Raw genomic sequence first — 25,434 nt, forward strand, 5'->3', positions numbered from 1 at the left:
TCCCTGGCGGAACAGAGCTACGCAGCGCCAGGAGAGCCACGCTAGCGGGTGGGAAGGGACGCGCGCGTGGACAGGAGGGGAGAGGCGAGCGTGCTGCTCACCTTCTCATCCTGCTGCTCCTCCAGGGCTGGGTCCTGCGACTCGTGCAGCAGGATTCCTGCTGGGAGCGTCTCCTTGCCCCCTCCAGCACCACGACGCCCAGCCTTGGGTTTCTGCTGTTGCTTCTTCGCTGGCTCGTCTTTTGTCTTCCCCTTTTTCCCTTTTTTCCCTTTCTCCTCCTTGTTTGACCCTGCAGACTGTGGTTACACGCAGAAGTGGTCAGAGCCAGCGACCGCGCCACAGGGGGAGGCGGAGCTCCTCTCACTCACCCCCAGCAGCTTCATGATCAGCTCCCGGTCCTCCTCGTCCTGGTCCTTGTACTTCTCCTTCATCTTCTTCATTTTACTCTGCAGAAGAAAAACACACCAACAGCTTTAGAAACAATGAATTTTGCAGAGTTTTGCTTCCACAAACACCTAGACACTGACCCCCCAGACACTTCCCTTCCAGGCCTCCTGAACCTCTTTCCGAGGTTTCAGCAAAGCGGTTTCAGCGAGGAAAGCAGAGCGTGCTCAATGCTGACAGACCAGCACCATCCTCCTGAAACCACCAAGAGTCTAAAACCATCAGGCGGCCACAGACGCCTGACAGAAACCCGGTATTTCTGTCCACGCTTCACATGGCAACGGCTCAACCCGTGGGTAAACCTGGTCCCTGCCCACCTTCTGGCCCCGCTTGACGGGCTGAGGGGCCGGCGCCCCCTTATTGGTGTTGGGAGCAGGGGGAGGCTGCGGCTCCGTCTCTTTCTGCTTCTCTTCAGGTGGCTCCAAGTTCTCAGCATCGTTTTGCTGCTTCTTTTTCTTCATTTCTCTAAGGAAAAGAATCACTTGACACGCCGCCTCTTGTGACGACAGGAGAGGCTGCTGCTCTCCCGCCAGCATTACCACCCTGCTTCCCGGCTACAGGGGAAGCTGGGGCACGTACGCTGGAAATAACCCCTCCTCAGCAAAACCTCGAGCCCACGAGGGCACCAGAAGCTGCTTGCTCACAACCAGCACTCCCGAAGGAGGGGAGCAGCCGCCATCCCACGCTGGAAACGCAGGACGGACATCGACACGGAGCAGCCCAGAGCGGGAGGTGCGAGGCATGCCCTGCGCCCGGGGCCTGGAGGGGGACGGGGAGGAGGCATTCACCTCGCTGCACACGCGAAGAGGCTCTCACCTCCTCTCCTTGGCAGACAGGTGCCTTCGCCCCTGGGACTTGCTGTCACTCTAAGAAGCGAAAGGCAGTTAGAGCACACCGTGGCCAGCAGCAGTTCACACTGCTCTTTGCCAAACGTCTGAGCTGGGACCTTACCAAGCTGGGTTCTTCCTCTTTGGGGACGATTTTCTGCAGGGATCTGTGGGGAGATCAAAGTGGGGCTCATCAACAGACGCAGAGCAGCTCAACCACGGACGCGTCACCACAGCCCAGACATTGGCTAACTTGGTTGCACCGCTTTCGGCTTTCTAGTTCTTGAAAACCCCAGCTTTGGTGAATGGAAAAGGGCAGCAATACCGGGATTCAGTTTACAAAACAAGTCTTCGGATCTCTGCCAGCTCGTCTCACGCGCACACGCAAACAAGCCACAAAGACAGCCTGGGTACAGCGGGCGCTGAAGGAACCCCTGCTGTTCAGCTCCTCCTGCACACAGCCCCGCTCAGCTGCGGTGTTCCCTGCAGAGCTGTCCGTTTCCACCCACTCCATCCCGTCTCCTTGCACCCTCTAAGGAGTGCCACTTCCAGGGACAACTTCCACACGCCGAGCAGTAACTCAGCACCAGCGTGGCAGAGCAGAAACAACTCATGACAGTTTCTCGGGTCTGAACAGCTCTGAAAAGAAAACGGGGGCAGCCATCTCCTGAAGAGCAAACTCGGAGCGCGGTGGTCAAGGGATGCGTAGGCCAAAATGGGGAACAGCAGCCACGGAAGAGCCAGATACCCGTGTGCACGTGCGCCTGTACTTCAGGAGGGGGGCGAAAGCAAGCAGCCCACAAAGAGCTGTGCAGGGAAACGGCAGGGAATAGCACGCAGCGTGGCAGCATTCAGTATTCGTGAGCTGAGCATCGAAAGAAGTGATGGCAACTCATCACAGCCCTTGTCTTGGCAGCATTTTAACAGCACAGAGATCCTCAGAAGCGCCCGCCTTGCTGATAAGCGCAGCTGCTGCTTCACTTACCTTTGAGGCTGAAGATGCGACAGGTCGATTGTTGTATCTGGGTAATTTACCTCCTCCTCCTCCTTCACTTCGCTCTTTGCCTCCGGATGTTCCACTTCATCTTCAGATTCTCCATCCTCCTCTTCGGAGTCGCCCTCAGGTGCGGGAGGGGCGTTTGCTGTGCTCTGGTCGAGGTCAGCGACGCCCTCATCACGATTGCTCTCGGACGCGGCTTCCACATCCTCTGGCGCTTCCTGACACTCTGCTTTTTCCTCTTCGCTGCTGCTGTCTCCTCCTTCTGGGGCACACAGGTGAGGAAAACACGGCTCGCGTTAGAAACGCCAAAGTGACGCACGCCACAGCGCAGGGCGCCAAACGCCAAACCCCGAGCGGTCCCGTCTGTCAGCCGGTGCACGCAGCACCCCAGTCACACCCCCTGTACCTAACAGCTCCACTTCTTCGGACACCAGTTCACCGGCACTGCTGGAAACCGTTTCCAGATCCTCGTCCTGTACTTTGATCTTCCTTTCTTCTCGGTGTCTCCAAACACAGCTTTCATCCACCTAACAACAGAGGCGCCTTTACGTTAGGCCAGTACCAGCTCCAGCGACATTCGCCAGCCCATTCAGAGAACACCTGACTCAGCTTTATTCTCTCCCTTTGAACACTTTTTGCCATTCAAAAAGCAAGAAAACTAAACCAGCACATTTAAACCCAAGTCTGACAACCCAGAAAGCACAGCTAGTGAGGAGTCACACGCAGCTGCACAACCAGCAGGCTCCCTAAGCACGCAGATGCTTCAGACAGAGCCGGTATAAAAATCTCGCAGAGGTCGTAATGTTCGCAGTGTCTGTTTGTTTTAAATGAACAGTGCAAACTGGGGAAAAGTGGAAATGAAAGCAGAGTAATTTTCAGCGAGTGGCATTTTATGGGATTTGTCCCAGGGGGAACAGAAGTAATTGGGAATATACTGATAAGCAAGAACCAGAAAATAAGCCTCCTACAGCTCAAACCAAATTACAAAAGCCAGCAGGAGCTGCACAGAGAAAGCAGTACCTTAAACAAGAAGCTGAAGCCCATCATCAGATACGAAGGCGGAAGAAAATTCTTCTTCCCTGAAAAACAAAGGCAGATTCTCATGAGGAGGTTTAACAGCTCTGTTACGTGACATATTTTCAAAATTCATTTTTATTAGAGGCTTTAGGCTACCAAAAAAATTACACCGGGGCTTGTTCTATCTCTTGGATGACAACAGAACAGGAGAAACTCAAAAGCAGCTTAGCTAACGATCTTCTGCCCAGGGCCTCAGCTAGAAACGCTGCTGCAGCCGCCTGATGTTCTGTCTGAACCACTCGGAACAGATTGTCGGGAGAGGAGCGGAATCTGTCGGCTGCCACGGCGCGGGGGGCAGCTCAGGCGGCTGCCGCTGCAGGACAGCACAGCACCTTCAGCCAAAACGCCTGAAGTCAAATTGACACTGTTCCTTTGTGTCTCACCTCGGATCATGAAGCTTCCAGTAGTGAGGTATTCTCCCGTAGGTGCAGTTTTAGAAACCTAAAAAGATCAGGATATACCATAAAGAGTATCTGTCACAGAAGGCCAGCACTGTGTAACAACAGCACTAACAAAGCGACATTCAAGCAGGCTGCGTTTTTAACTCCTGGGAACAGTTTGCAGAAGGACTCGGTTTCCGAGGGGTTCTTCCTGTCCTTTGCAGGGTATTCTCCTAAGAGAAGTTTCAATTCAATCACACAATACTGGCACCGCGTTTTAGAAGTCCCGGGCGAGTGACTGGGTTATTCAGGCAATAAGAACACTAAAGGCACTGCGACCTTCAGTTTCATGTAATCTCTCTGCCCTTACACTTGAGTTGATGGGACGCACAGCGAGACTGCGGTTAATACACAAGCTAGAAGCCCAACTGAAAAAAAAATGAAAACTTCGTTTTCAATAAAAGTCCTCTCCCTCTGTGAGTAAGAAGCCAAGCTTGCAGCATTTCCTCTGTCACGTGCACGTTGTATCAGCGGTCACCCCTCCGCCCCGGCCCTAAGCGCGGCAGAGCCGGGGAGAACCCGCAAGGAACGGTATGAGAACAACGGTTTCACCCGCATCCATCAGTTCCCACACAGAGACGCTTCGGCTGCAGTCGCACACCAGATGCTCTGGCTCAAAGCTGACGCGGGAGTGTCCCTACCTGGTTGTGGGAGACCCACCAAGCGCTGGTGACAACGCGGGCATCCCAGGCAGCGCTGTAACACAAGGCCATCGTGCCCGCCTCCGTCAGGGTTCGTGGAGGGATCGGTTCACCTACAAAGTAACACCCAGCACATCAGTGAACGCGATCCATGCACAACAGATTACATTCTCCAACTTCCACGCGTGCCCTAATCCAGCGTGTGAGCTTTCCAGGGGCCCCGGGCAGAGACACCATGGCCTGGCTAAGCTCGAAGGCGGTACGGACAGCGCAGAAGCAGCGTCAGCAGCTGCTCGTCACAGCTCCCCATCGGAGGCTGAAGCCAGCTGTGCTACTGCTCCTTCCTCAGCTCAGCTCCAGGAGGGAGCAGTAACCGTGCTCCTCACAACACAAGGCCAACTCCCACCACCTCCCAGGAGCGGGGCGCAGGCAGGGATCGCACAGCTGGTCTCCCATGAGATCCGTCCTACCACGTCAACGCTTCTCTGCCGAGATCAGCACCCTCTGTCGGCACCCAAACTGCTTACGCCACCCACCAAAGTCTCAGCAGGACTCCAGTCCCCACGGCCAGCAGCAAGCCCTTGCACCGCCGCCTCTGCCAGAGACTAACGCTTGTCTCCGCGAGCACATCACCATTGCTCCTTCCCACCAGGAGCTCAGCGGAGCAACTGCAAGCAGCAAGTCATGGCTGGGAAGCGGCAGCAGCCAGTGACAGCCTGATCTCGGAAGGACTGATGCCTCTCACACCCTAAGGGGAACGCCTGCCGGAGCTGGGCACCACTGCGAGGGGGGAAGGCAGCTCGCCGGGCTGGGCTCAGACACGCAGCGCAGGGACCGCCAGCCCACAGGGCCCCCAGGCTTCTACGAGTCCCTGCCTCAGCCCCACGCTCGGTACCTGATGGGTTCTTGATCACACAGCTTGTGGCTCCGTGGAGATCGGCGTGCACGTATATGTCCCCTGGAAAAGAAGCGACTCCAATCAGTCGCACACGTGGTAACTACACAGGTCACTCGAGCTAAGGTGAAGGTTTCTAACGTTAGCTGGAAACAGCTATTTTGGCTGCAAGGAGCAGGGTGGGAAGAGGACACAGAAGCCTTTTAGTCCATCCCAGTTGCTCCATGGAGAATCAGCTCCTTTGCTCCTGACAGGAGTCCGTCCAACCGACGCTTATCCCACAGCGCTGGAGGGTCCGGTCTCCCACAGCAGAGCCCCCAGCACCCCACGGACAACACACACGCAGTCTCCAGGACTCACCACCACCAAAGTCCCCTTTCACCTGAGGCCCAGCTTAAGAACAAACCAGACAGACCACCCCGTGTCATTCTTTTACATTTACCAAACTGGCAAAGAAGAGAGAAACCCATGTACTCCACTTAATCGGACTCTCACCTGGCTTAAGATACCGCTTTACAATCAGCTCATTCTGCTGTTGATCTCTTCCAGCAATAATCAGGTAATTCTCAGAACTAATGAACCACAGGAACTTCTCAAACCTGCCAAATTACATCAATCCACTGTGTGAAAAACACCTGGAACTAACAGAACATTACAAAGGTATTTTTTTATACCAAACTCTAAGAATATCCGTCTTAGCATCTACTCTTTACAAAAGACACTGCAAATAGTTTCACATCCATCCATGCGCCTGGGGCATAAAAACAAGGCACAGTACGAATATAACATCACTGCCAACAATATTTTGAGATGAAACGACAAGTACCATCACCACAAAGCCCAGCTGCCTCCTATTTATTTTTATTTTAATAATTCAGCTATTAGACTATGAAAAGCTTTGGTTTTTTTGCTCTTGCCTTTTTTTTCCCCCCCCCACTGTTACTATTTCACAGAGCTGCCAGAAAGCAACAGTGAAGTTCCCTATTTTTACTAAGCCCGTATTCCTAGCTGTGTTAAAAGCAAAAAACTGCAAGTCCATGTCCACTGAAAGGAACTTTCCCAGGCAAAGGCACTAACAAAACCAGGCCGGCGCCTTCAAGGAGCCATTTTAAGGAGACTCAATACAAAGCGTAGTGCTTAGAAATCACAATTAGCTCCTCTTCTAAGCTAGTGAAAACTCAGCCTGACGCAGCCATTCTAAATTTGTGCACGTTCACGATACATTAGATAACGACAATGAAACTGTACTTGCCAATAGACCTTTCTCGCTTTCTGAATGGTGGTAACTGTCTGAACTTCCCTCAACGTCTGCTTCGTCTTCTTCTCAGCCGATTTAAATGCCTATTTAGACAGAAAGCACGATCGCAATCCGCCAGCAGAGGAATCACAAAACTGGTAACTGAACAGTAGGCAAGCGGGTAGGAAACGGCTCTAAAATTTTTCAGCGTGCAGGCTCCACACACTGCTGTTGACAGGCCTGCGCTGCCCTCATGCACATGTAAGATAGCTGCCCTAAAACCTTCCCAAATCTCCGCCCTGGATAGCCACCCCCATGAAGATTACCAGCTCTTTGATTGTAAGGATTTCCACTGATTTCCCACTCCTGCCTCCAGAAGCACTGGTCTGCGGTATCCCCACCTAGCACCGGTCTTAGGTATTCACAGCGCTACTGGGGGAAACCAGGTGATACAGCAGGGATCTGCAGTCCTCTGTCCACTCAGCTTAAAAGCTCAAGAATAAAACCACCCTCATTGGTTGTTTTTACCTTCCATGTCTCGTTCGGACTACCTAGACCACGTTCGGATTTTCCACTGATCAGTGACAGGGACTTTGCTTTTAAATGGTGTGAATTCTGGGGTTGCCCTACGCAGAGGCAGGAGCTGGACTCGATGATCCTTGTGGGTCCCTTCCAACTCAGGACATTCTAGGATTCTATGAAATACCTTCTAAAAACAAAGAAAAAATACCTTTTCTGCAGCTTCTACTGTCTTCTGAGTTTTCTTAGCTGCATGTCTTTTGTGATCGTAGTACCTGCAAAACACAAGGTGGTTTGTGTCGGAAATCCCACCAGATTCACTCATTTTTAGAATGTACTTATCGCAGTCCTCTACGTTTGCCATTAGCATTCACTTTTGAGAAGATTTTTGTTGTTTAGCCCAGATCTTCGGCTTAGTCTTCACCCGAGAAAAGCAGCCAGATGAAGTAAGTCCCCCCTCAGACAGACAGAGCGCTGCGTTGGGGTTAATGTGCGCAAAAGCAGCCATTTTGTTCCCTGTGTCACTGTGCAGAATTGTACTCAAAACTAAATTAATGTGCTGGCTAGAGACTAGCTGCTATGCAACAGTGAGATACTGGGTTTGGACTAAGAAAACACACGTCCTAGAGCTCAGGGCAAGCCACCCATTTCAATTTCTAACTTTTATTTTTAACAGGATATAGACAGAGCCCTTCCTATGATGTTATCACTAACAACTGCAAGCATAAAGAAACATCTCCTACCAAAGCACACATTTACTGTAAATCTTACTTTTTGGCATTGGCATATGCAGACAAACTGAGATCAACATCAACTAATGACGGTTTGTTTTTCTGAGGTTTCTTCAACTGCTTGTTTTTATTCTTTTTCTTTTTTCCCTTTGGTTCTTCCGTTTCTTCTTTCTCTAAATCAGCATCCTCCTCCTCCTCTTCCTCTTCAGATAACACATATGGGTTCCTAAAAACACATGACATCACATGATTAAGATAAGAGCACTGGTTATTTTTTTACCCTTAGTGCAATGCGCTCTCACTTCTATTCTCTCATGAAGACTGGAAATGGCCTAAGGAACCCTTAAACCACGTTCACTGTGCAGCCGCAGGAAGGCCCCAGGAAGCCTTACGTGCAAGCCTGTTTATGCCTTGGAGTCAGCCAAAGTTGGGGGGGAAAGAAAATAAAAGAGCCCAAATTTTCCAATCCAAGGAAGTGACATTTTCCAAGGCAATTTCTTCTATCAAAAGACACACATCCATGCTATCAACCTAGAGAAAAATCGAGACTTCAAACGAAGAACAGTTCTGAAGATCTACTTTCATAAAGTAAAAGAAACGCAAGACATTCTATGCGTGACCGCCACATGAAAAGAGAACAGTTACATCGTCATATTGACTCATTGGAGAGGACAGCAATGCGCTGCTGGTTTAAAACCTCAAAAAATATCTGCTCCGCTGTTTTCAAAGAGGTATGCTGAGCACACGCTAGCTGGATTTGTATTTGCTCCTCGCCAGGACATCAAATCCTGCTCGATACAGCTGTACTAAGTCTGTGTAGCAAAAGGTGGTGGAGCAGTAAAGTTCTTCATAAAGGAAAATACATCTCCGTAGTCCTCTGTACTGAGGATGCACGATTCAACTCGTGATGGACTTACTGAGCGGTTTGATCAGCGAAGCGATCACCGCTCACTACTAAAACAGACGGAGAAGGGAGAACGATGACACAGTTGCCAACACAGAACTCACTCCTGAAAACAAGTTTATTCTATACACTAACGTTTCTGAAAATGAGGCAACTAAAAATTCAGAAATTAACTTTGCCACATTACAGCTTTCATACCAAAAGTTCTAGCTATAAAAAAAGAAATTCTCCCTTTTTTATCTCTAGCATCCTGATACAGCGTCAGAGAAGGTTTTTAAAGACACTCCAAACACTGCCTCACTGCCAGTTCTCTCATCAGGGCTTCTACAAGAACCAGCACCAAAACTTGCAGCTCGCAACAGCTGGGCGGGATCTCATGTGAATTTTAGATGAAAGAAGAGTAAATCAGAGAGTTAACTGCTGAGTGACAGACTGGAGCTTTGGACCTATACTGCTTTAGGACACCTTCCAATGGTTTAGAATATAGCCAGACTCTAAAAATACTAAACCAAAAGCTATTACAGTAACCAAATTACTGTTATTTTTCAAATCAAAAAAGAAGGTGTCTCTCTTTGCTCACAGAACTATGTTCTCCTCACGCTGCTCTAAGAAAAACTGAACAATTTAAATACCAGTGCACAAGCTTTGTCTCCTGTCTCCTATGCAGCTCGTGCAGTCGGTCCTACTTGCATTTGGCAGAGGTGATCCGCAATGTACTCACCTCAGCAGCATTGTGATATGATTTGTCTGAAGCTTTAGTTCTTTGATTGCACTTGCAACGGGGTCTCCCTGCGCTTGAGCTTCTTTAACAATCGCTCCGATCTCTGTCCAGTCTATCTGGTTGGCTAACGCACTACGGACCACCTGGATGGCTCGGTCGACGATCTCCAAGTTCATTTCTATAAGTTCTCCTTTTATCTTATCAGCTTCCTTAAGGAAAGAAAAAAGTTTATATCCATTGAAGCTAAACACACACTCAGCAATTGTTTTAAAAAAAAAAAAAAAGTAGTAATTAATATTGAGATGAAATTGGCTGAGGGAGCTGGGGGGGCTCAGCCTGGAGAAGAGGAGGCTGAGGGGAGCCCTCATCGCTCTCTGCAACGGCCTGAAAGGAGGCTGGAGCCGGGGGGGTCGGTCTCTGCTCCCCAGGAACAAGCGATGGGACGAGAGGGAACGGCCTCAAGCTGCGCCAGGGCAGGGTTGGGTTGGATATTAGGAAAAACTTCTTCCCCCAAAGGGCTGTCAGGGCCTGGCCCAGGCTGCCCAGGGCAGGGGCTGAGTCCCCATCCCTGGGGGGATTTAAAAGCTGGGGAGATGTGGTGCTTGGGGCCATGGTTTAGTGGTGGGCTTGGCAGTGCTGGGCTAATGGTTGGACCTGAAGTTCTTAAAGGTCTCTTCCAAGCTAAACGATTCTGTGATTCTATGATTCTATGAAATCCAAGAATGGCACTGAAGGGATCACAGAGGACGACGGCCAACTTGACTCCTGCAAGCAGAGCAGCACAAGCAAATTTTGGCAAGCGAGGTACAAAGCACTGACAGGGGAGCAGAGCCCCACCGGGCAGGCCTAGGCTCCCCGAGGGGCCACAGGGTGCTCAGTGACAACGGCGGGCTTCACTGTAGGACCTAACACTGACGGTAGCAATGCAGACCAGCAGGTACAACTCTTCAAGAAACATTATGTATCTTCTCACTTTAAAAAAAAAAAAAAAAAAAAAAAGACAACCTCAGTCTTACCTGAGCTTGCTGAAGAGCTTCTAATCTGTGCTCATGATCCCTACGGACATTTTCAAGTTTCTTCAATGCTTGTTTTTCCTTTCAAAAATAAGAAAAATGGAAAAATATATATACAAATGGCACCTTATCACCTAATCACTGCAAAACATTGATAAGTGCACTCCAGCACAGAAAAACACAGCAGCGTAAGAGATGCAGGGTCTCCAAAATATTGTTGTTAATGCTATTACTTGTATTCCAAGCAGAACCAACTGCTACGTGACACATCTTGAAATCCACTCCCTGACCACCACTGACTCAGCACTTCCATAGCAAAACCAAGGAACGACACCTCCCTCGCCCCAGGCTACAAGAACCGAATGAAGCATTTGAAGCTCAGAGAGCCACCTCGGCTGACTCGCTCTTGGATGAGAGCATACCTGCTGCAATGCTTTCAGATCAATTTTCTGTCCCTCTAGCTTGGAGTAGAACTCATCTGCTGCCTGCAAGAGAAAATCAGTTTTAAGAATCTCCAAGTTGCACTAACTTATACCAGCAACAGGCAGGCAGAGGAGGTTCCGCTCAAACGAGGTGGCTGCAAAGCACTAAAAGAGGAGAGAGATGCTAAACCAGGGTTCAGTAACTTCCCCTGTTTGACCTTCGCATGAGACGAGTTCAGCAAGACACTCGAGGCTGTGCCTCACTGCAAACCAGGGGCTATGCACAAGTACATACGTGGCCAAACTACGGCCCACATTTTTTGCTAAGAAATGACTAAAAGGAAGCTGCTGTTTGACACAGTGTACTCTTCAGATTAACTGACTGCAATGATAGACCTGTCTGCCCTGAATTCCTGCTGCTTCAATAGGCCAGTTAGAAAAAAAAACAAACCACAAAAAACCTAGAAAGTATGCCTAAGAACTGCTCCTGGTGTTCCAGCTGCCAGGCGCTGTGCTTAAAACAAAAGAAGAGGAAGGTTTTAGGCTGCTTGGATCATCAGTGCTGTGGAGGACAGAAATTCAGCCAAGAAGCAGGGTAGGAAAGTGAAATGGGAATTCTGGAGATCAAGGTCAGGAACAAGACGCAGTTAATGATTTTAGATGTTAATGCGTGAAGGACAACACTCAAGGAAATACTAAATCAGGTGCCTGAAGCTTTCAAAGTAGTAACCAGAAAAGTATAAACGTGATGACTGTGACGACCATTTGCCCCCAGCGATAACTCAGCATCTGAGCTCCCACTAACGAAATCTTTGACCAGGACAGATAGCAGCCACCTTCCTCACAGGCTCAATGCACACCTCCGTTCCAGGCCACACGCTCTATTCCAGCTACGGGATCTAACTGAGCTAATAAAGACAACGCTGCTCAGCAGTAGCCTAAAGGCCCTGTTTTAGTTGGCCTTTTCTGCATAAAACATTTATCCATAAAATTAATCGTCTCTTCCAAGGTCTATGTTTTCATTAACAACTTCTGCACTGTAGTTTAATTACTCTTTCTAGCATCAGTCAATTAAAGCACTTAAGTACAGTATCAGCAAAAGCACTGTACCTTATTGAATGAGTCAAATTCCAAGTACGGACATTTTGAATGTTGAGAAAACAAGAAAGGATGAAATTCCTCATATCTGTAAAATACACATTTGATATTATCACCTGAAAACTAATTTATGTGATGCAGACTAGTAGAAAAAGAAATAAATACTTCAAATATTTACGTGTAGATATCTTCTGCTGGTTTATCTGGTTCCAGACTTGGCTTTTTCTCCCTTTTCTGGATAATATAACCCTAAAAGAATACATAAATACATCATCAGCATTTGTCTTTGAAAAGGATCCCCCTTATCTTGGCAAGGCAGCAAGTTTTAGGTGCTAACCGACTGATCAGCATGAGACAATAACGCATTCTAGCAGGGAGACCTCGTGGCAGAAGCAATGTGATTGACTGAGTAAAGCCCTGACCGCTTGCTTGTCTTGACTCCAACTTATTCCAGAAAGAAAGGTGAACTTCTCTCATAAACCTCAGGACTATCCTACAGCTTATCGCACGGACGCACAGCTTACATGCAGAACAGTGTTACCTGCTATTAAAGCACAAGCGCAATTCTCGTAGGACCTACATAATCTGCTTGTAAATTATTTAATCGCTGCACATCCAGTGCAAGGAAGCAATTTTGATTCCCCATCACTACCTGGAGCCCAAGCTCACAGAATAAAAACTGCAGCTGGTAACACCAGGAACAAGCACGTGCTGAACAATACCTGCCTACCAGTTTAATTCTGCGATTCCTGTGTAACTGGTAACCAAGGTGCCCGACTGAGACCCACCTTTCCACTGAAGTTGTCAGTTAGTGTCATGTATTCTTCTGCTTTCTCTAAAGCAGTAAGCACTTTTTCAATATTTTCTAAAGAGAGAGGGGGGAGGAGAGGAATATTTTAAAACACCTAGAACAGAAAGATATTTTTATATAAACATAGCACAAAAGCAAATCAACAAAAGACCCAGGAAACTGCTCTTCCGATTAAGGGCCCAAAGCAACCTGTCCAGCCTAACCACATTAAACAGGATTCTAGCACGTCCTAAAAATAAAATCGCAGATATCCTTTACCCCTGGTGCTTCACTACAGCAGTTACTCTTCATTTTAAACAGGGGGCTTAGTACATATTTTACATTTGGGGAATTTTTAATTAAAAAAATCTATATAGGTACTTCTAAGACATAATTATTCAAGTATCGTGGGAAAAAGAAGACGACACAAATGCTAGCACTTTATAAAAGTAAAACTGTAGAGGCAAAGCATAAACCAGTAGCTGTGAGAAGTTATTTGCTTGTTACAAAGCTGATTTATTAAGCACCATAATGCAGTAGGAAGTAACAAATCCTTTTGATTTATGGCAAATATAAAGCACACAAGAAAAATAAGACAATGGAAAAATCTACTCTGACTTTACCACCAAATTCATAATTTCCCAATAAATGTAAAGCTGCTACTTTATCAAATCCCCACCACGTTTGCTAGAGATAAAGTAAGACTTTGATGCTAACTCTTCTCTACAAGATTCTTGTAAAATATCCCTTTACGCAGCCAGAGTTCACCTGATGTTTGAGGTAGTATCTCATTATAAAATCATTTCGACTATAGGAGGAGCCTGATGTTTTAATTCTGATATATGCACAATTCAAGAGTTTTAATGTGAACAAGGTTGGTCCCCAACCTATAAACATCACAGTATACAACCATACAGTCAGAACTACAGGTTGAAGGATTACTCATCTCTTTGGCAAAAAATACTACACAGACATAAAAATTACCATATATGTAGTAGGGCCTTTAAAATATTATTTCCTACATACCTTTACTTTCCATATGCTGATCTATTTTGACATAACCAGAAAATCCAGCTTCTATAAGGCAATGCTCAATGAGAGTGGCTCCATAAGCTGTTAAGAAAAAAAAAAAAAGAAGAATCATCTCTAGAAAACATTCACAATTAAATTCACATTCACATTAAAATCATGAGAAGCGTTTCAACAAGCTATGGCCATGAAACTCCAGCCAATCCTTAGCGAGGCCGGGGAGAGCGAGGGAGTTGTGGTCCCGAATTCAGGAGGCAGAGTCCAGAGAGAGCAGGCGATCAGGACTGCGCGGTGGCAGGGGCCCTCTCAGAAATGCTCTCTGAGCAGCTGGGTCTCAGCTCGCGGCTGATGAGTTCTTACAAACTTAAGGATGCTTCGGTTCATCTGGAACTGGGAAAGGTCTGGGACAGAGTGAGGACATACAGGAAGGACGGGCTTCATGTTGGCTATGATGGAATGAAACCTTTACATTTAAAAGGGGGTAGGAAAGTTTCTGAACGGAAGAGTGTAAGAAACCCAACAAGGGTGGCAAACTGCCTGGCTTGGGATAAGGTGTTACAACAGGTGAAGCCATACAAACTCTGTAGCTTCAAATAAAGAACTAGGAAAAAGCTGGCAAAGCCAAACGTGGAACATGAGTGACAAAAGAAACAGATGCAGCCCCATCTAAACAGGGTGCAGAGAAGGAGGAAATGAAAACAGATCTATAAGCTCCTACAAAGATGCTTAAAGACTAAGAAACAAGATGGGGCCACGGCAAACCAGGTTTAACTAAGAAGACTGAGAACAAGCAAAGCAGAAACATGGAGGAAGGAAGACAACCACTGGGACAGTGCAGCATCAAGCCTAGAATGATGTAGGTGACCTTAGAGTAGGCGAAAAGGACGTTAGAGTCCAAACAAATTAACAAGATAACCACTTGAAAAAAACCAGCACAATCCCACGGGAATGAAAACCCAGGCCTAAATCTGGGACAGGAGGTATTAGGGCTGTAGTATTAACCGCCTGAGCAGAGCTGCTGGTCACCCTAACGTGCCGAGGGACAGGCAAGAGATTGTGAAAGCAGGACAGAGAACAGCTAAATCAGGTTTCAATCATCCCAGCCGGCCTGGAGAGATGTCACATCACGGTACAAGGCTGACACTAAAATTGACCTGGATCCATGCTAGCCCAACAAAAGCCCAAGAAATCTCCTACAGGCATTCACAGCTCAAAAGGGAAGATCACATCAAGCGAGGAAGTTTCTTAGAAGGAAAGAAATTAAGACAATCAGTAAAAGGCAATGTCTGCAAACACCCTGCAGGCTATTTAAAGATGCTATTTTGGAGGTTCAGAACAAATGCATATCACTTATTAAACAGTGTTTCAGAAAAATCCAAGGAAGGCTGGCATGACTAAACATCGGGTTAAGAGAAACTGTTAAAAGCAAAGAGTTATCTGAAGTTTTGTCCCCTGTGGAAAATGGGAGACAAAACTCTGGCAGGTGAATGTAAAACCCAGCAACACTGGCCAAAATTAGTCTTGAGAAAATCGGAAAAAAAAACCATCAGGATTAATAATAAAGTCTTTTCTGGATATATCACAAGCAGGAAGCCTGCTAGAATCAGTAGGTTCAAGAAATGATCAAGGTGCAAAAGGAACACTCAGATATGACAAGAGCAGGAAAAATAAATTAATGTCTTGAGTTTCACTCATAGTGCAGAGGCACAGGGCAGCTCTGGCTGGAACGTTTCTCTGCAGGCAGTACATCGGGAAACCTGCCTCAAATCCAGCTGTCAGAAGAGGTGATGGATCCAACAGACAAAACAAGCAGCAGCAAAATCCTCAGGATCATGCGGTACTAAAAGAACTCAAGGACGGAGATGCCAAACTGTTAACTGTAGCCTGCAACGTCTGTCTTGCCTTAGCAGCAGAGGCACAAGGAGGTTAATGCACTGGCAATTTTAAAAAGGGACTAGAAAAACTACCAACTCTTTTTAGCTTAAAGACTAAAACTAGCAGAGCGCTTTGCGCTAGACACAGAAGAGCCCGCAGTTCCGTATTTTGCATCATAACTCTACAAGACAGTTAAAAAGCACAAAGACAAGGGAGGTCAAACAGATATGGTCTCCTTGGATTTCCAGAAAGCATTTAGCAAAGCTCACCCCAAAGCTCTCGGAGGAAACAATCTGCCACGGGATAACAGGATAGCCCCCGTCTGGATTAGAACATGGCCGAAAAACAGGGAACAGGGAGAAGGTATAAACTGTCAGCTTGGAGGGAGGGGAGGAAAGCTGAGCTCTGCGGGGACCTACTCTAGGGCTTGCACTGATCAACGCAGAATCAGAATCGTTTAGGTTGGAAAAGACCGTTAAGATCATCGAGTCCAGCCGCTAACCCAGCACTGCCAAGCCCTCCCCTAAACCATGTCCCTAAGCGCCACATCTACACCTAACTGACCCGGGAAGGGGGAACAAAGCCTGCTGATGAAACTCAATTTGTCTAAGTAACAAAGACAACGGCCAGCTGTGAAGAACTGGAGGAGAACAAGGAACAAGCAACAGTGAGTGATTAGATACAGAACTGACACATAAACTCACTGTAAAACAATATAAAACGATCTACATGAGGAAAGACTATGCTACTCATGCATATGCCCCGCTGCTCATTTCTATTTGGGAGCAAGACCTAACAACAGATGGTCCTGTGGAAACAGAAGCTCGATTGTCAGTGAACGCAAAAGAGTCGAGCTGCGTGTTGGGAATTACTAGGAAAGGAATAGCGAACAGAACAAGGGAAATCATGCCACAGTATAAATCCATGCTGTACTTCCACTATGAATGTTACGTACATTTTTATTTACCCCGGTTCAAAGCAGGTAGAGCTAGAAAAGGCACAGAGAAGGGCAACAAGGATCATCACAGGCTTGGAAGAGATTCTGTACAAGGAAAGACTACGTAGGCTTTGCAGTAGGCTGGTCAGCCTACAAATGACTGAGACTTATAAAACAAGTGGTGTGGAGTTGGTAAATAGGCAGCAATTGTTCACCATCCCTTCAAATCCAATACTAGGGCACCAAGTGCAACTGGTGAGATGAGTCTCAGAACAAAAAAAGGAGGTGGCCTTTCATGTGGCACGGAAGCAAGTGGAACTCCTCACCACAAAAACACCATGGATGCCAGAAGTTCATACAGGATCAAAAAGAGATTTGGTAAACACATGGAAGGAAAATCCAACCCAAGCTCTTCAATACAAAGATGCCTGCTGATCAGTCACGGGAAGTCTCTAAACTGTAAGACTGCTGGGATTGAGAGACTCTTCCCGGAAAGGATCAGTGTGCCTGTTAGGGCTGCAGGCTGATGACAGTGCTGGGGACCAGGCGCTGGCCCGAGGTTAAGCTTACTGCATGGGCTGTGAGGAACTGCGGGACACAACGTGAGAAACAGCAGGACGCGACGGTCAGCAGCGTGAGAAGTGGCAAAAACTAGAGAAGCGGCAGGAGGGATGGCTGGGTTTCACGGGTGGTTAAGGAGCGGGGTGAGCAACAGCCAAACTCAGACAGTAACTGAAGGGAAGAATCGTGGACCTTTTAGAGCGTGGAGCTTTGCCAGGCCGGCTGTGCCTGGGCAATCAGAGCAGTAACACTACATAAGGCCAAGGTTACCTAGATAACAGTATCAGAAATACCAAAATCGGGTATGGATATAGCAAAACTGGGACCAATGGGGGAAAGTAATTAGCAGCGGGTTGTTTGTTTAGGAGGAGAGCAGGGGGGAGAAAGAGAGGGACAAGGATGGTGAAAAAGCGAATCAAGAAATGGGGAAAGTAATACTTAGGTCTGCAAATCATGGGATTTGAGCTGTTCAGGGGTACCAGCCAGGCAATCCTGCGCTTGATCAACACTGCCAAAGCAGGAGGAGAAACCAAACTCGTTCTGACCGTGTCACGCAAGTCAAATCTGCTTTCTGTGGTCAGGAAAACCGGGGCACAGGGTGCTTTGCCCAGCTACCAGAGATCACCCAGAGGGACATCTCAAGCATCCTGGTATTACCACATCGGTACTCGTGCCAGGACTGGCAGCACTGGCACACTCCAGTCACTTCCTAACAACATCCTTGCCCTGACTATACCCTCACATCTCCTATTCGGTACCACTGAAGACAAGACACTGGACAAAATGCATCAAGTCAGAGCTCCAGCAGAGCTCTTCTCAAGTCCTCATCACTGCAGTCACACGGCAAGGCTCATCTCTTTGTGCAGCTGGCTTGGAATCAAAAAAACCTACTCTGTTTTCAAAGTCTTAGGGTTTTTGTTGTTTTTCAAACACACATAATAGCAGACTGTCACGAACAACATCCAAAAAAAAGACGGCTTGAAGTTGTTCAAATTTTCAGCATCATCAAAACATAACACGTATTGACCCCATTCCATTTTCTAATGAAACACAATTACTTACGAAGATGTGGGTTAAGAACCCTCTTCAGTTGTTCCCCTTTGGGTGCATTTGATATAATTTCAGTTAACCTACAAAAGATAACGGAGAGTTGTCACTCCAAAGAACAATGGGTTTTAAGACTACGTTGTATTGCTTAGAAGCTACAAAACACTTTCAGTTTTAAAAAAAGAAGTGCAAAATGGCCTGTAATTTGCAAAAAGACTACCCAAAGACACGCTACCTTTCACAGTTCCAAGTAATTGGGGTTTATTCCAATACATACACCACCTAAAAGCAATTACCTTTCCAAGGTTGGCAGAGGTGCGGGTGCTTTTGCGCTGTCGACTGGGTATCGTTCCCGAACCGCAAACCTGACATCATCCGCTTCATCCGTGCGAAACCTCAGAATGTTTAAAATGACGTATTCATGGTCTGTCAGGACAATGTTACCCTGCGAGCACACCACGGGGGACCATCAGCAAAGGCCATACTCACGTGCTTGCTTACAGAGGACACGCTTGGAGCTTTGCACTCACCCTGTCGTACAGCTCAACGATCAGGTGATAAGCAGCTTCGTCACTTCCAAACTGGAAGTCCACAATTCTGTCTATACCCAGCTGTTTTACACTGACAAGCCTTCTGGTCTTTAAATGCTTACGGCACTGGCAAAAATGGAGAAAATGGCTGTGAGATGATGCAAACAGGCCTGCTCGTGACATCTTATACTGAAATACATTCTTAGCTATAGATCCCTCCTGTGATACTGACCACTTAATACAAATACCATAAGGGTAAAAATGCCGATATCGGTAATACTGAGACAAGACAGCTCTTAGCAAAATACTACCTTGATATTTATAGCTAACATAATTGTTCCAGATTCTTAACGTTAAGCCATTTTTGCCATTAAAAACTGCTATTCGTTTAGCTCAACAAGTGTGCAGCTAGTTCAAATTCAAAGGGTTTATTTTACAAAGAGCACCGGGATTATCCCTGCGTCCGTATATGACGCGGAAAGCCACCCTGGAGAACCTTTGCTGAGTCATTTCAATGAGGCCGCATCCAGAGGTGGTGGGCTAAGCAGACCTGTGTGAGCCAGCACTCAGGTTCCATCCCTGCACACCTATCCGCAGGAACACAGCCTAGCAGCAAGATCTGAACCCTCGAAATCCAGCAGACCAAACAGCGGGGCTCTATTAACATGGGGTACTGCATCCAGGGCCTAAAAATTCGGACAATCCAACTGGAATGACAAGGACTTTGCTGGAGTAAAATTCCAAAAGGTCTCGGTGGCCCAGAAAACGTTCAGCAGCTTAATATTAGTCTTCATAAATTTAAATTTTCATTGTTTCAGGCACTGAACATCAACGGTGTGACCCCAGGCCCACATTTGCTCTTCCCTTGTCTTCAGTCACCCACCTGATCAGGGTCCACCAAGCAAACCATAGAATCACAGAACCGTTTAGGTTGGAAAAGACTTTTAAGATCATCGAGTCCAACCGTTAACCCAGCACTGCCAAGTCCACCACTAAACCATGGCCCTCAGCACCACATCTCCCCGGCTTTTAAATACCTCCAGGGATGGGGACTCAGCCCCTGCCCTGGGCAGCCTGGGCCAGGGCCTGACAGCCCTTTCGGTGAAGAAGTTTTTCCTAATATCCAATCTAAACCTGCCCTGGCGCAGCTTGAGGCCGTTCCCTCTCGTCCCATCGCTTGTTACCTGGGAGAAGAAACTGACCTCCACCTCGCTACAACCTCCTTTCAGGTAGTGAAATCCTTTCAGTGTTTTCTTCTGTCTCACATCCTTCCACTATTTCCTTCTGCCTCCAAGGACAGAACATGAACATTGCTTTCCAATATCCAGCCATCTTATTAAAAAGAAACTGTAGGTTAGTTTACCTTCATTGCAAAGCTAGATGGCATCATGTTTTTTGGCCACTCGAACTCCGTCGTGTGAATGCGTATACCAGATTCAAGCAGCAGCGTGGCCTTGCAGTCTGGTCTGTTAACAAAATAAAGACTCACCACTCGGCACATGAGCAGCCACCCCTTCCCACACACCAGTTTCCACTGGAACGAGACCAAAGCACCACAAACCAGTGGCACGCTATCTACAGAAAACACCGTTGCCCAAACTAGTAAAGCCCATAGTGCTGCAGCCAGGCTGGCAGCGAAAGGACATCCACCTTTTAAATTTATGGATAATTTGGCCAAGGAAAATGCCTGGCAAGCAATGGAGTTAAAAATTCTCCAGCACAACTGGAGGCAAGCAGATGAGTCCAGCTCAGACACCACGGGAGCGGACAGGTTAGTGACCCGACACGAGCCCTACCTCCCACGTGGCCTGGGCCCCAGTGTCACTGACTACGTGTTGGTCTTCATTCCTCCAACTCCTCTCTTCCCTCCCCACAAAAAGAAACAATGACAATCGTGTGTTTTTACACTAACACCTGCAGCCTTTTGTATATTTTCTGCAGTATTTCACACTCCATATGCTACCTCCCAAGAACCTCCTGGGTAAAAATTACTGCATTTTATCAAAGAACAATAGAATTTCACTGAAAACTAGTTGGAAAAGCCACACACCTGTCAACAGAAATTACACACATACAAAAAAACTCTAGTTCTTATATGTACGGTAACAGCATAAAGAAACGTAAAGAAGTTCTTACTTTTGAAGGCGAATAAGATACGTCTTATTATCCACATCATAAACATTGTTTACTCTCATTCCCAATAAGCTGCCAAAAAGAAAATACATGCTTTGAAGAATACAATACACAAACCACACAAGTGGCTGAAAAAATCCCAGTGATAATTAAAATATACAGAAGTGCAAGTTATGATAAATTACCAAGCAGCAACTGAAAAGGCAGCAAAGGAAGATTAATGGAATGAGCTGGAAGCCAAACAAACAAAAGACGGAGAAATTGCTATTAATGGACAAAGTGCAAAAAGCTGAGTAAGTCGAAGGAAGAACAGCCACTGCGCACACCGTGGCTGCAACCAGACAGCTTCTGGATCTCCAGCACAGGATGGAGGCCAGGCTGCCAGCTCCTGCAAGCACTCCTCTTTGTGGCAGGGATGCAAAATTTATCGGTTATACTGGAGCACTTTGCTCCTCCAGGCTCACACGGGGAGCCCTTTGCCAGCATGGGGCACCAGTATGCCCAGTACAAGCAGAGAAATGGCCCAGGGGGACAATCTCGTCATTTTATTCAGTGTGGGGCTGAATGTGCAGATGGCCCTGGCTGCCAGAAGGGCATGAGAGCTCCATGGGGCATGGGTGTGCGGAGCACCAGGGCTTCCCAGCGGGACAGAAGAACGCATGACAGACCACAGGGCCTTCCCCACACAAGGGGGGAAGGGAGAGCACTCAGTTGCTCCCCAGGGAGAGGCTGGGGGCCAGGAGCAGGCCAACGAGGGGGGAACAAGAGCACCAGGCCTCCCCCGAGGGCGTGACAGGTGCCGGTGTCCATTGCTCCCTGCGACGGCAACACCGAGCAGCGCGGCGCGGGGCCAGGCAGCGCCGCGCCGTGCAGGGTGCGGAGGAGCGGGGCCGGGCAGAGCAGACGAGGGGGGTTATGCGGAGCTCTGCCAGACAGCGCGGCGCAGAGGGGCCGGGCTCCGCGGGCAGGGCCGCCCCACACCGCCCCGGGGCCGTGAGGGGAGAGAAGCGCGACCGCCCGGGCCGGGCCCCGCTCCTCAGGGTCGCAGCCGGGGTGAGCGGGCCCGGCGCCAGCTGGCGGGGCGGGCCGGGGGGGAGCGGTACCTCTGCCGGAGCTCGGCGAGCACCGCGCGGATGTCGACGGTGCTGAAGCGGGACTTCATGGCGGCGGCGGCGGCGGCGGCGGCGGCTCCCGCTCCCACCGAGGGCGCTCCCGGCCGCCCCGCGCCTGCGCAACGCCCGCTACGGGTCGCGCCCGGCGCCAATTCCCTCCGCTCCGCGCACCCCCCCCCCCTCCGCGCGCATGCGCCGAGCCGCGGGGGGGGGGGGGCAGGGGGCTGCGGCCGCGCTGCCGCCGTGCGCCGGCAGGAGGCGGTAGGGTGCGGGGCAAAAGGCGAGCGGGGTCGGTGGCGGAGTGGCCCAAAAGGAGCCCGCGTCTCTCTGTGTTGCCCAGGCTACGCTGCAGTGGCTATTCACAGGCGCGATCCCGCTACTGACCGGCACGGGAGCTTTGACCTGCTCCGTCTCCGACCTGGGCCGGTTCACCCCTCCTTAGTCAACCTGGTGTCCCCCGGCTCCCCGGGGCTCACCATATTGATGCCGGCCTTAGCGCGGACGCCCGCTCGGCATAGCGCACTGCAGCCCAGAACTCCTGGGCTCAAGCGATCCGGCGGGCTCAGCCTCCCGAGTAGCTGGGACTACAGGCGTGCGCCACCGCGCCCGGCGAGGGCGGCCCCGCCGCCGCCGCCTCCACGGCCCCCGCCGCGCCCGGGGACGGCCCGCTCCCCGCCTCCCCCCCCCCGGCCCCCTTCTCCGGTCGCAGCCGCTGAGGAGGCAGCCGGGCTCCGAGCTGGTCGAGGACAGGAGAGCTGGCACCCCCTCAGCACAAACCCCAATTCCTTGTTTCTGACATCAATTTGGGGTTTGCTGCCAGCGCCTCGCGGTGGGATCCAGCTGGGGGCCAGCGGAGGATCGGGCGCATCTCTTTGATGAAGGAATTTCTTTAAAAGAGTGTTTCTGGACCCTCTCCCTTCCCATTGAGAGACGCCTCATTTTTGCCCGCTATTCCTCTTCCTTCCCCTGGAGAAACCCCCCCAGGAGATGCGGTCGCCGCTCCTCTGTCCTGGCCGGCATTCCCCAGTGCGCCTCTGTCCTGGCCGGCATTCCCCAGTGCGTCCGTGCTGTCGTGCCCCAGCCTTAACACCTCCCGATACCTCGCCGCCCCGCTCCCCAGGCAAAAGGAAACTGGGTCCCGCTCTCTCGCCCGGGCTGTGCTACGGGGACTGTTCACAGGCGCCATCCCGCTACTGATCAGCACAGGAGTTTTGACCTGCTCCGTTTCCGACCTGGGCCGGTTCACCCCTCCTTAGGCGACCTGGTGGCCCCCGGCTCCCCAAGGACCACCATATCGATGCTGAACTTAGCGCGGACGCCCGCTCGGCACAGCTCGCCGCAGCCCAGAACCCCCGGGCTCAAGCTGTCCGCCAGCCTCAGCCTCCCCGGCGCTTGGATTACAGGCACAAGCCACCGTGCCCGGCTGGTTTTCAGGCTTTTTCAGGTTCCGTGACATCCATCTTGTGTGGGCTCTGCCTGGCCACACAGCGGCAGTGGGGAACTGAGAGACCATCCTTGTATTTTATGCTTAAAAATGGGTGGATGGATAGACAGGAAAGACAGATTTCTGAGCACAAGGTGGTTTAAGCAGCTGAGAAAGCCCAGAGTCCTCATTTTGAGCCAGAAGAGGCACATCGTGATGCTCTGTTTTCATTTTAAGCCAAGCGAGGCGCATCAGGGAGCTCTATCTCCAGGACAGCTCAGTACAATTCATTTACCGAAGAGCAGATAAGAGATGTCCCGCTCCCTGCTTTGAAATACTCCTCATAGAGAAAGGCTTCTTGATTCGTCAGTGTTTTCCTAAGACTGTAACGCTCAGAGCTGAGGACACAAATGAGCTGTGACAGTAAATACCCGATGGAGCAGACTAATGAGACGCTCCTGGGAGCTGGAGCCCTGTCTCGGCCTGGAGCGGGCTGCCTAAGCCGGCGGTGTTTGAGGGATGCTTACTGACCCGCAGGTGTGCAGGGTTCTCTGAGCCAAAAACACGATGGGAAACTCTGCCGCCCGTCATTTCCCATTTTAGTGGTTACATCTATTGGGATCCCAAAGGTCTGGCTGGGTCCTGCGCTGTGGCCTTTCACCGCTGCAAGAAATCACAACAGACACCACCAAAACATGAGCACACCTGAGTGAGCAAGGCTGGGGCAGCATCTTCAGGTCAAACACCTGTGGGAGATGCTTTTGCCTTTCCCCAGTATTACCTGACCCGTTTGTGATTGCTCCCCGGCACAGACAGCTGACGAGCGCAGGGTCGTGCGGGGGAAAGATGCCAAAAGAGGCTGGGTCCCGCTCTCTCGCCCGGGCTGTGCTGCAGGGACTGTTCACAGGCGCCATCCCGCTACTGACCAGCACGGGAGCTTTGACCTGCTCCGTCTCCGACCTGGGCCGGTTCACCCCTCCTTAAGCGACCTGGTGGCCCGTGGCTCCCCGAGGACCACCATATCGATGCCAGCCTTAGCGCGGACGCCCGCTCGGCACAGCTCGCTGCAGCCCAGAACCCCCGGGCTCAAGCCGTCCGCCAGCCTCAGCCTCCCCGGCGCTTGGATTACAGGCACAAGCCACCGTGCCCGGCTGGCCGCAGCTCCCGCTGCCTCCGCTCTCCAGCGCTCGGCGACCAGCGCCTCCAGCCTTGCCGTGGCAGCCGGGAACTCGGGCAGCAGGATGCAGTAGTGCTTCAGCAACACAGTGGGAACAGGGGGAAGAAGGAGCATCAAATACAGAAAGCAAAATTTAGCTGTTCTAGTCAAGATTCAACACAATACCTTGCTTTGGAAAGGCCAAGTTAAGCTGTTATAGGCCAAAAAATTTTCATGATCCTGCTCTAGGATGTCCAGTGAGAGCTCGGAATGATTTGCTGAAGAGAGTCTCGGAGGCAGCCGACTTACTGCAGTGAATAATTGCAGATGTAATGAAGTGTTTTAATCTTAGAGAAGGATATTAAAAGTAACAAAAATGTAATGCAAGGAATAAAATGCAGGAGCTTCTTGCCTTTATCCACTCACGGCTGCAATAGACAGCTGTCTGGAAATACTTTCACAGAGTATTTGAGATCTTCACTGTGTGTTTTGCCACTGTCGGAGGTCTGTCCGAGAGAGCTTCCCCAGACATCCCGTGAGAGTAACTCTGCACTGGCCGGGGCTGGGGATGCTGCAGGCCCCTCACCTCTCTCTGGCTCCACGGAGACCTGGGGCTGCACGGAAAGCTCGGAGCCAACATGCTCCGATAGCCAAGGCAGCCTTTGGGCTAATCCAGAAGCGCAGACCGCTGCCCCTTTCCTAGCAGAGCGAGCCAAAGCTGACCCCAAACCATGGTCTGCCATTGCCAAAATGGCCTTTTTTTTTCCCCCTCCAGATACACCTTATTTCTCCAGACACGCTGAGCGCTAGCCTGGCGGATCTCTGGGGGGTGCAAACATGCACAGTAGAGCAAGGGTCCTCAGACTGTCGCG

The 25,434-nt window shown here is 49.7% G+C and overlaps 1 protein-coding gene across 6 annotated transcripts in view; it reads right to left on the reverse strand.

The window, feature by feature from the left end:
• Positions 1-22,085, reverse strand: part of NEMF (nuclear export mediator factor) — a 29,975-nt gene extending 7,890 nt beyond the window's left edge. For 3 of the 6 annotated variants that reach the window (XR_014228864.1, XM_082318234.1, XM_082318236.1), the window contains exons 1-28: positions 21,975-22,085; positions 20,875-20,943; positions 20,102-20,204; positions 18,739-18,864; positions 18,505-18,653; positions 18,224-18,291; positions 13,786-13,872; positions 12,758-12,834; positions 12,148-12,218; positions 11,982-12,057; positions 10,872-10,934; positions 10,453-10,530; positions 9,437-9,645; positions 7,852-8,037; positions 7,292-7,355; positions 6,577-6,665; positions 5,820-5,923; positions 5,325-5,387; positions 4,430-4,542; positions 3,732-3,789; positions 3,292-3,350; positions 2,678-2,798; positions 2,257-2,533; positions 1,396-1,438; positions 1,261-1,310; positions 762-909; positions 369-446; positions 102-296 (exon numbers count right to left, since the gene is read on the reverse strand). Coding sequence is in view for 4 of the 6 variants with exons in the window: in XM_082318234.1 (XP_082174360.1) it covers positions 102-296; positions 369-446; positions 762-909; positions 1,261-1,310; positions 1,396-1,438; positions 2,257-2,533; positions 2,678-2,798; positions 3,292-3,350; positions 3,732-3,789; positions 4,430-4,542; positions 5,325-5,387; positions 5,820-5,923; positions 6,577-6,665; positions 7,292-7,355; positions 7,852-8,037; positions 9,437-9,645; positions 10,453-10,530; positions 10,872-10,934; positions 11,982-12,057; positions 12,148-12,218; positions 12,758-12,834; positions 13,786-13,872; positions 18,224-18,291; positions 18,505-18,653; positions 18,739-18,864; positions 20,102-20,204; positions 20,875-20,943; positions 21,975-22,033 (2,883 nt within the window). In the remaining 2 variants the exon portion in view is untranslated. Of the gene's footprint in view, positions 1-101; positions 297-358; positions 447-761; positions 910-1,260; positions 1,311-1,395; positions 1,439-2,256; positions 2,534-2,677; positions 2,799-3,291; positions 3,351-3,731; positions 3,790-4,429; positions 4,543-5,324; positions 5,388-5,819; positions 5,924-6,576; positions 6,666-7,291; positions 7,356-7,851; positions 8,038-9,436; positions 9,646-10,452; positions 10,531-10,871; positions 10,935-11,981; positions 12,058-12,147; positions 12,219-12,757; positions 12,835-13,785; positions 13,873-18,223; positions 18,292-18,504; positions 18,654-18,738; positions 18,865-20,101; positions 20,205-20,874; positions 20,944-21,974 lie in introns of those variants that run through there. The other 3 variants (XM_082318235.1, XR_014228865.1, XM_082318237.1) reach the window with 3 other exon arrangements.
• Positions 22,086-25,434: the final 3,349 nt, after the last annotated feature.

The sequence above is a fragment of the Platalea leucorodia genome (genome assembly GCF_965183815.1).
Source record: "Platalea leucorodia genome assembly, chromosome: 7".
NCBI classification, from domain to species: domain Eukaryota; kingdom Metazoa; phylum Chordata; class Aves; order Pelecaniformes; family Threskiornithidae; genus Platalea; species Platalea leucorodia.